Source organism: Oncorhynchus mykiss, chromosome 30, assembly GCF_013265735.2.
Source record: "Oncorhynchus mykiss isolate Arlee chromosome 30, USDA_OmykA_1.1, whole genome shotgun sequence".
NCBI lineage: Eukaryota > Metazoa > Chordata > Actinopteri > Salmoniformes > Salmonidae > Oncorhynchus > Oncorhynchus mykiss.
The window spans coordinates 44090579-44101230 of record NC_050570.1 but is presented as its reverse complement, the minus strand read 5'-3'; the positions used below and the strand labels follow the sequence as shown (position 1 = coordinate 44101230).

Sequence of the window (10652 nt, the reverse complement as noted above, 5' to 3'; positions counted from 1 at the left end):
ACTATCAACTCTCAAATATCTTACAGGAGTGCTGATCTAGGATTAGTTACACCTCTTAGATCATAACAAATACGATTACATGGACAGGGAGGACTTGATTCTAGATCAGCACCCCTACAGGTCCTGGAGTGGTTTCCCCCCCCAAGTGAATTTCCTTTTAAAAAGATGCACAAAATGTAATCTTTACCTTACATCTTTCATGGTTAGTTCCACCAACTAATGTAGTTTGTGGGCATTCCTTTGAACTGACACACAATCCAACCAAGTAGGTACAAATGAAGACAGCATCAGGAAGTCACTTTTCCTTTTTTTTATTTTTCAAAATGACTTGTGTTTCTGTACAACAAATTCTGTAGCAGACCTCCGCTCCACTTTGCATTGAACCTGAACGTAACTTGGCCTCTCTGTACAACAGTTCTATATCCCACCACACACATCCACTCCTCTTTCTATCAGATTCTCGCTCATCCCTGCCCCAACCAACTGAGTTGTAATCTCAATAGTCTTATGAGTCCCTCCCTCATCTCTCCGTTTGCAATGATGTGAAAGGACAGGTTAAAGTGAATTTCCAAGTCCTTTCACCTGTGCTGTGTTTTCTATATGCCGGTAAAGGGGATGAAACAAAGAAAATGAACTACTTTTGACTATTGAGACCCACCCCTAAGCGTAAATCAGCACTACATATGGACAGCGACAGCACACATTCTCTGTACCAGCAGCTCGGTCACCATGCCCTAGTCTAAAAATCACAGCCTCTGAAAACGAATCCAGCATGTTCCGTCATGAACAATGTGTAAACTGAAGTAAACGACCCCAGACGTGTCGAGGTAACTTAGAGGTTAGAGTATTGAAACGCACCACTGGAGAACCAATGTTTACCACCCCACCATTCTGTTGTAATGTTGGTGCTGTTCAGAGTTGGCAGTGTGAGTTTAGGAGCCAACGGTAGATGATTCTCTACACATGGGCTCGGTTAGAATACTTTAAAATGGCTCATTCCTTTCTTTTACTTGACTACTGATGAGTGTTAAGATGAAAGCATAACAGTGGCGACACTTTGCCTCAATCCAATCCTGTTCTATCCAGAAATAACTTCCAGAAAGGAAGGCGGGAGTTAAGAAACGACAATATTAATATTCCAAGTTATTTATAATGTATGCACTTTCTTGTTTTTGGCTGTTTATATATTTTTAAAAGACCAAATAAATTAAACCAACAAATTCAGAGTATTTTTGGTGGGGTGTAGTAGTGTACAAATCAACAAGCTTGGCTGGTCCGTATCGACATGAACCACAAGAAGAGAGGTACAATATGGCACAAAACGTGCTGGATTACAGAGGCTGACTTTAGGAGACACTGTATGGTAGATCTAGAATTCAATATATTGACACATACAGCTAACAACATGAACGGCCCCATCCACATTTAATACTGGTTCTATAACACTACAACCTTTTGTGGTAATGCACTGCCCAGTAGACTCCGACCCTGAGACCAGAGGGAATGCTTGGGGAAAGGTAGTGTTTTTTCCTTCTCTTTAAAAAATAATAAAAACAATGAACCCCCCCCTCATAGCGCTCCATAACAGTAACATTGCTCTTACTCCCCACCTAGTGGTCAAAATTGGCAATTAAAACATTTTAAAAAACGTTTTCTTTTAACAAAATTAGTGTGTACAACAAACATTACAACTGCTCTTGTAGTAATAATAATAATAACAATAATAATAATAGCAAACATATCTATTTTCCCTCAACTATTTTCCAATTTCTATTCACATGGCAAAATTATCATTACTCTACCAGCGTTTCAGAGTTAGTGCTTTTATGTACACTAAGTACAATGTAGGACAAAGATGTTGAACAGTGAACAATCTTCAATTTTACTGTCAAACTTCTGACAGGTATTATATACTTATATGTATTTCTATAAACATGTATGAATACAAATGCTTTCTGTACAGCACTTTCATGCATTGAACTGTAATAACTGCTTTATGCACATGTACATTACACACACCTACCAGGCTGTGTGTCCAGGAATGGGTCAAGTGTGAAAAAAAACTAAGCGAGCATTCCGCGCTGTACACACACCCCACTTTCAGAATGTTCACAGGGAAATTATTGCTCAGCAGTGGCAGAGTCGTCTTGGGTCAGCCGAGCCACCGGATGGCAGTGTTACATTTGTCATCAATTTGAAAATCCTATTACCCAAAAAAAAACTGTTTCTGTAGTTGCCTCTCGAGGTTCAGCTCTTTGCTTCACCACAAATGGACAGTATATGACCCATCATTAACTAGTACGCTTCACGTGTTAGTTTCTGCGTTATTTACATAGTTTACATTGTATTTTAAAAGCACCCTCTCAAATAGAGCAGTATCGCCACATCCATTAATTTCTCTCAGTTTGATGTCAGCAGAGAAACCTATTGCTGTTAAAACTCCCCTTTCCTCCCACTTGTATCCCTTCCGTCTGTCTGTGCAGACATAATACTCTATGGTGTCTGTCTACTCGAAAGCAGCTAGTCTGCTCAACTGACCCCTACTGGTGGCCAGGCCAGTCTGACCTTATTGTTAATAGGCCCCCCCTCATCTAAACCCTTCCCCTGAATTTGTGAGAGATGACCTCTTCCAAAAAAAATAATCCCCTTGAACAATAGGAACGGTAGACTTGCTTTGGCTCCACCCATTGTGGTGGTAAACCTGTTAGCACCACCCCCTCCATGAACAAACACTCTTGCAGAAGAGAGAGCAGGGACACCCCCCCCACACTACATGGCATATCTCAAACTACACCCTATTCCTCATACGAGGGTTAGGGTGTCGTTTCAGACGCAGCCTCAAAGAAGGGGCAGGCTTGGTTTGTTCTCTTACCGCGCCCCTTTAAGACTGTGGGGTGGAGCCTATCGTTACCCTTCCCCTTTAAGAGTAGGAAAGGTGGGAGCCGTTGGAGATGTGTGAGGTGACCGAGGTGCTCCGACTCAGACCCCCCTCGCCCCCCCCTGCCCCGCCGGGCCCCCCTGAGGCCGTCCTCCTCAGGGGCTGGGGGCTGTTCCTTAGGGCCATCAGGCTGGGGCCCCTGGCCACCAGACCCCCGTATCCCCCTCCCTGGGAAGACGAGGAGGAGGAGGAGGAGGGTGGGGAGGAAGAGTAGAGGGAGATGGGTGGTGGGGGAGGCGGAGGTGGCAGGAGAGCCAGGGACTGGGCTGAGGCGTGTTGGGAGAGGTGGTGGTGATGAACTCCTCCTCCTCCGTGGTGGTGGTGGTGGTGGTGTCCCCCCCCACCTCCCCACTCTCTCTCCCTGTCCCTCTCACGGTCCTCGCGCTCGCGGCTCTCTCGGTACAGGTGTGGCGTGCTCTGGTGGTGGTGGTGCTGGGGGAGGTAGTGTTGTTGCTGCTGCTGATGATGGTGATGGTGGGAGGACGATGAGGAAGATGAGGAGTTGGAGGAGTGGCCTCTACCACTCATGTTCATCTCACTATCCCTCCCCAGGCCGTGAGATGACGTGATCGACTCAGCACGGCTGAACCCTCCACCGCTGCAGCTGTTCTGGCTACGCCACGAAGGGGGCGCCACCGAGTTCTGCACACCGTGGCTCCAGTGGCTCCCGGAGCGAGGGACAGGGCGGGAGGGCCAGCCCCCGGAGCCAGAGGAGGGGCTGGGGTTGGGGTAGCCCTGGTTGAAGGCCTCGGCGGGGATGCCAGTCAGCGCCATGTTGCTGAAGCCAAGACGCATGCTCTCCGAGTCAAAAGCCTCGATCTCCCGGGCCTGGCGCTCCAGTAGAGTACGGATACGCTCTGAACGCTCGTTCTGCAGAGACAGCATCTCTTCCTCAATCTAAGAGAGGGGGGATGCAATAAGACTACAAACTGGTTGTGTCCCAATAATCTTTTAAGTGGCCTATCCTTTTTGGTGTCATGTATATTGTAAATATTCTCTTGCGCACACGCAAACCCCCCCCCCCCCCCCCCCCCCCAACACACACAATCCCTTCAGACACCCCTCCACCCAACTCTCCGTCTCATTCTCACCCGCTGTTCCAGCAGGGCCCTGCGGATAGACACCCTTTGCTCCAGGTCATTGGCCTCTCTCTCGTGCTGGGAGTCTGTGTGGATCTTGATCTTGCTCTGGTAAGCGTTCAGCAGCTCCAATTCCTGCTGCAGCTGCATCCGCAGCACCTGGTACTCTGCTTCCTGGGTCTCGTCCAATCGCAACTAGAGGAGGAAGAGGGAGAGGGCTGGACGTCAGTAGAGCACACCCTGGTCTAAATGGACAGTTTGGGGAAGTCTACCACTCAAAATGTGGTATTCGTAGTCCTAATTTGTAATTTTAGTAGTTCTAGAACTTAGCATGGACGTAGTAGGTGTTTGTTGAACTGAAACATGTTGGTATACATTTTTGGTGTAGCCGGTTTAATATGTAGGTCTGCAGTTGATAGTGGGTGTGATCTGCAGTGTGTCTTTGTGTGGGTTGTCTCGCCGCGTGTGTGTAGTTGTTCTGTAGTATAACGTCTTCGTAGTTGTCAGGTGTAGGAGAGGTGCACGGTAGGGTCCTTGCCTTACTCACAGCCTGTGTGGACAGCATGTCGTTGATGGAGTGGTCGTACTGCTCGGCCAGGATGGCCAGTTTCCTGGTCTGCTCCTCCTTCAGCCTCTTGAGCACCGCCTTGTGGTCGGCCTTGGGAGTGCTCTCCAACAGGTGGTTCCTCAGGGCCTTGTACTGACGTGTCTGGATCTTACAAGTGTCCTGGAACTGACGCTTGATCTGGAGCTCCTTGGACTGGGAAGAAGTGAGAGGAGTGAGGGAAAGAAGGAGGGGGGAAGGAGGGAGGGAGCGAGAGGGGGGAAGGAGGGAAAGAAGGAGGGGGGAAGGAGGGAGGGAGCGAGAGGGGGGAAGGAGGGAGGGAGCGAGAGGGGGGAAGGAGGGAGGGAGCGAGAGGGGGGAAGGAGGGAGAGAGCGAGAGGGGGGAAGGAGGGAGGGAGCGAGAGGGGGGAAGGAGGGAGAGAGGGGGGAAGGAGGGAGGGAGGGAGAGAGTGGGGAGGGAGGGAGGGAGAGAGTGGGGGGGCAGGAGGGAGAGAGGGGGGGCAGGAGGGAGAGAGGGGGGGAAGGAGGGAGAGAGGGGGGGAAGGAGGGAGAGAGGGGGGGAAGGAGGGAGAGAGGGGGGGAAGGAGGGAGAGAGGGGGGGAAGGAGGGAGAGGGGGGGAAGGAGGGAGAGAGGGGGGGAAGGAGGGAGGGGGGGAGGAGGGAGGGGGGGGGAAGGAGGGAGGGGGGGAGGAGGGAGGGGGGGGGAAGGAGGGAGGGGGGGAAGGAGGGAGGGGGGAGGAGGGGGGAAGGAGGGAGGGGGGGGGAAGGAGGGAGAGGGGGGAAGGAGGGAGAGGAAGGAGGGAGGGGGGGAAGGAGGGAGGGGGGGAAAGGAGGGAGAGGGGGGGAAGGAGGGAGAAGGAGGGAGGGGGGGAAAGGAGGGAGAGGGGGGGAAGGAGGGAGAGGGGGGGAAGGAGGGAGAGGGGGGGAAGGAGGGAGAGGGGGGGAAGGAGGGAGAGGGGGGGGGGGAGAGGGGGGAAGGAGGGGGAGAAAGGAGGGGAAGGAGGGAGAGAGGGGGGAGTGAGGGAAGAAAGGAGAGAGGGGGGAGTGGGGGAAGAAAGGAGAGAGGGGGGAGTGAGGGAAGAAAGGAGAGAGGGGGGAGTGAGGGGAGAAAGGAGATAGGGGGGAGTGAGGGAAGAAGAGCCTTACCTTGAGGCTCTTGGGCTGCTGGCGGACCTCCACAGTGTGTTTCTGCCGGAGCTCCTGCTCCCTCCGCTTGTTGTACTCCATCTGGTTGGTGAGCTCCGTCTGGTGCTGCGTGCGGATCAGGTCGGCCCGCGTACGCTGCACCGCACCCAGCTGACGAAACTCCAGCTCCTGGGTGGACTCGTGGTGCCTCAGCAGCATGGCACACTCCAGGTCCCTCTGGGTCTGCTTCTTGTTCAGGTCCTGGAGGGGAAAAAAAAAAACAGGTATAGGAAGAAAGATGAAGAGGGAGTGAGAGAAGGTGGGAAATGTGTCAAGTAAGTGATCACAATACAATTAAGTAGCTTGTCTGTGTAAAAAACCCACACATCAAAAAAGTTGACACCTACTCATTCAAGTTATTTTCTTCATTTTTACTATTTTCTACATTGTAGAATAATAGTGAAGACATCAAAATTATGAACACATGGAATCATGTAGTGACTAAAAGTGTTTTAGCACACTTGGCATTCTCTCAACCAGCTTCACCTGGAATGCTTTGCCAACAATCTTGAAGGAGTTCCCACATAAGTTGAGCACTTGTTGGCTGCTTTTCCTTTACTCTGCGGTCCAACTCATCCCAAACCATCTCAATTGGGTTGAGGTTGGGTGATTGTGGAGGCCAGGTCATCAGATGCAACACTCCATCACTCTCCTTCTTGGTCAGATGGGACTTACACAGTCTGGAGATGTGTTGATTCATTGTCCTGTTGAGAAACAAATGATAGTGGTCTAAGCCAAAACCAGATGAGATGGCGTATTGCTGCAGCCATGCTGGTTAAGTGTGCCTTGAATTCTAAATAAATCACTGACAGTGTCACCAGCAAAGCACACCCACACCATAACCTCCTCCTCCATGCTTCACGGTGGGAACCACAATTGCGGAGATCTGTTCACCTACTTTGCGTCTCACAAAGACGCAGCGGTTGGAACCAAAAATCTCAAATTTGGACTCATCAGACCAAAAGGACAGATTTCCACCAGTCTAATGTCCATTGCTTGTGCTTCTTGGCAAAAGCAAGTCTCTTATTCGTGTCCTTTTGTAGTTGTTTCTTTGCAGCGATTCAACCATGAAGGCCTGATTCACGTAGTCTCCTCTGAACAGTTGATGTTGAGATGGATCTGTTACTTAAACTCTGAAGCATTTATTTGAGCTGCAATTTCTTAGGGTGGTAACACTAACTTATCCTCTGCAGCAGAGGTAACTCTGGTTCTTCCTTTCCTGTGGCGGTCCTCATGAGAGCTGGTTTCATCATATCGCTTGATGGTTTTTGCGACTGTACTTGAAAAAACGATCAAAGTTCTTGACATTTTCTGGATTGATTGACCTTCATGTCTTAAAGTAATGACTGTAGTTTGTCTTTGCATAATATGGACTTGGTATTTTACCAAATAGGGATTGGGACTGGCCTTCTATGCAGAGTTCCTCTGTCCAGTGTCTGTTCTTTTGCCCATCTTAATCTTTTCTTTTTATTGGCCAGTCTGAGATATGGCTTTTCTTTGCAACTCTGCCTCGAAGGCCAGCATCCCGGAGTCTCCTCTTCACTGTTGACGTTGAGACTGGTGTTTTGCTGGTACTATTTAATTAATCTGCCAGTTGAGGACTTGTGAGGCATCGATTTCTGAAACTAGACACTCAAATGTACTTGTCCTCTTGCTCAGTTGTGCACCGGTCTCTCTCACTCCTCTTTCTATTCTGGTTAGAGACAGTTTGCGCAGTTCTGTGAAAGGAGTTGTACACAGTGTTGTACGAGATCTTCCGTTTCTTGGCAATTTCTAGCATGGAAGTCTTTATTTCTCAGAACAAGAATAGACTGACGAGTTTCAGAAGTTACTTGTTTCTGGCCATTTTGAGCCTGTAATCGAACCAAAAAATGCTGAAAAATCCAGTCACTCAACTAGTCTAAAGAGGGCCAGTTGAATTGCTTATTTAATCAGAACAACAGTTTTCAGCTGTGCTAACATAATTGCAAAAGGGTTTCTAATGATCAATTAGCCTTTTAAAATAATAAACTTGGATTAGCTAATACAATGTGCCATTGGAACACAGTAGTGATGGTTGCTGATAATGGGCCTCTGTACGCCTATGTAGATATTCCATTTAAAAAATCTGCCGTTTCCAGCTACAATAGTCATTTACAACATTAACAATGTCTACACTGTATTTCTGATAAATTTGATGTTATTTTAAAATGGACAATTTGTTTTGCTTTTCTTTCAAAAACAAGGCCATTTCTAAGTGACCCCAAACGTTTGAACGTTAGTGTGTGTGGTGTGCATGGATGCATGCACGCAGATACGTATTTAGACAATTGCCTTGAGACAGTTGAGACATAGATTATGTACAGTGGTTCATCCTTTAAAAGTTGCAGCATACTGCAGCACAGCTTGCGTGGTGCCACAGAATTCTATGGCAACCACTGACACTATTAGTGGTACTATTTACCACCAGAGGGCATCTTTAATTCTCTCTCTCTCTCTCTCTCTCTCTCTTGGAGAACCTGAGCCCTAGGACCATGCCTCGGGACTGCCTGATGACTCCTTGCTGTCCCCAGTCCACCTGGTCGTGCTGCTGCTCCAGTTTCAACTGTTCGGCTTGCGGCTATGGAACCCCGACCTGTTCACCAGACGTGCTACCTGTCTCAGACCTGCTGTTTTCAACTCTCTAGAGACAGCAGGAGCGGTAGATACTCTGAATGATCGGCTATGAAAAGCCAACTGACATTTACTCCTGAGGTGCTGACTTGTTGCACCATCGACAACTACTGCGATTATTATTATTTGACCATGCTGGTCATTTATGAACATTTGAACATCTTGGCCATGTTGTGTTATAATCTCCACCCGGCACAGCCAGAAGAGGACTGGCCACCCCTCATAGCCTGGTTCCTCTCTAGGTTTCTTCCTAGGTTTTGACCTTTCTAGGGAGTTTTTCCTAGCCACCGTGCTTCCACACCTGCATTGCTTGCTGTTTGGGGTTTTAGGCTGAGTTTCTGTACAGCACTTTGAGATATCATTTGATGTAAGAAGGGATACATAAATAAATTTGATTTGGTAACAGTGTGGGACTGTTTGGAATTCAGGGGGTGTGGATTTCCTGAATGACATGCTAATTAGGCTTGGGCGGTATACCGTATATCGGGGTATTTGATGAGAGTATTGGAAAAAACATCCTGTGGCTGTCAAAACGTAACTATTTCAATACATTTTTTAAATATTTGTAGCTACACTGAACAAACATATAAACGCAACATGTAAAGTGTTGGTTCCATGTTTCATGATGAAATAAAAGATCCCAGAAATTTTCCAGACGCACAAAACGCTTATTTCTCTACAATTTTGTGCACAAACTTGTTAACATCCCTGTTAGTGAGCGTTCCTCCTTTACCAAGATAATCTATCTGCCTGACAGGTGTGGCATATCAAGAAGCTGATTGAACAGGTGCACCTTGTGCTGGGGTCAATAAAAGGCCACCAAAATGTGGTGTCACACAACACAAAGCCACAGATGTCTCAAATTCAACTATAGTTTTTCCTTTACAGAAAATACATTAGTGGAACACATTATGCAGAAAATAGCTTGTCATCAGTAGCAGCCATAGAAGTAAATGAGCTTACAATGAAAAAGGTCATTTTTGCAAGAACGATAATGGCCATCCTATTTCTAATGTTTATCATTCATATTCCCTTGTAAAATGTCCAACCTCACCAAAACTGGCATTCTGTAGCTCATACCTATTCATGTATAACTTTATGACCTGGATTTCCCCATCTTGAAATTAATTTATTAACATTTGCGCTCGTTAACATATTTAGCAAGCAGCCTCTATGGAAATGTGCTATTACTTGTACAAATTTTGTTAGCATTCTAGTAATAGACACCCAATGGGCTTTGTGTTTTTTGGCACCCCCTTGTGTACTTAGGCAATAATACCGTAAATCCTGGGATGAGAGAAGGATGGAATGACAACATGAAAATATATATAGCGCCCAAACCGGATGCTAAATCAATTCATATTCTGAGCGAATCACACGACTATGACGTGTGGCTCTACATTGAGGCAACAGTTGAATTAGATGTGACTTTGAAAAATGGCAAAATTGCCTATCAAAATAAATGTTATCACATTAGCCATATTAGTTTTGGGAAGCCCAATTGATTCTGATTTGAGGCATATAAAGTTAATGTAAAAAACATTTTTAAGATGCAAACTTTCAGATTTTCCCGAAGTCACTATGTTTAAATAACTTATGCTTGAAGTTGATAATGTTGCGGGGAGATTCTAAGGTATATGCTATATGGTGATGGACAGATCTGCCAATTAAAACCGGCGGCTGTTTTTGCCGCTCCTGCCATAAGCGTCCAGTCAACTAGATTTAAGTTCGATTCTGAGGCGCTCTGAAACCAGATGGTTTGACAGAGAGAGAGAGAGCGAGAGAGAGCCGGCTGGTGGACGAGACATCTGAGCAGGTCAATCTCCCCCAGTAATATACCTACTACAATAGGCCTGCTATACCTCTCTGAGTAGGTCTTGTTCCAGGTTGTGTCGGGCCAGCAGCATCTTCCTCTTGTACTGGCGACACTGCAGCTCGTAGTACTGCCTCTGTCTCCTCAGCAGCCCCGCCTCCTCCTCCGCCTGCAGCTGCTGCAGACACTCCTTCTGACGCACCAGCCATTCCTGCTTCTCCCGCTTAGGGGTCGACTGGTTCTCATTCAGTTCCTAGTTGAAACACAGGGGGAAGGGTTGGAGTGTGACACCATTGACTCATTACAACACAGGGGGGGAAGGGTTAAAACGGTAGGGACGTGACAAATGGCTCAAAATTCCACATCAATTCACAATGCAGAGTAATGGTCCTAATACGCATGTATGAACACTAGGGCCGG

General features: G+C 47.5%; 1 protein-coding gene across 2 annotated transcripts in view; it reads right to left on the bottom strand.

Moving 5' to 3' along the window:
* Positions 1 to 295: 295 nt before the first annotated feature.
* Positions 296 to 10652, bottom strand: part of LOC110521011 (serine/threonine-protein kinase TAO2) — a 38883-nt gene continuing 28526 nt past the window's right edge. The window contains exons 16-20 of one of the 2 annotated variants that reach the window (XM_036968767.1): positions 10282 to 10485; positions 5729 to 5968; positions 4556 to 4777; positions 4030 to 4212; positions 296 to 3835 (exon numbers count right to left, since the gene is read on the bottom strand). In XM_036968767.1, coding sequence (XP_036824662.1) covers positions 2921 to 3835; positions 4030 to 4212; positions 4556 to 4777; positions 5729 to 5968; positions 10282 to 10485 — 1764 coding nt within the window. In that variant the 3' untranslated portion in view covers positions 296 to 2920. The remainder of the gene's footprint in view (positions 3836 to 4029; positions 4213 to 4555; positions 4778 to 5728; positions 5969 to 10281; positions 10486 to 10652) is intronic. The other variant, XM_036968768.1, reaches the window with a different exon arrangement.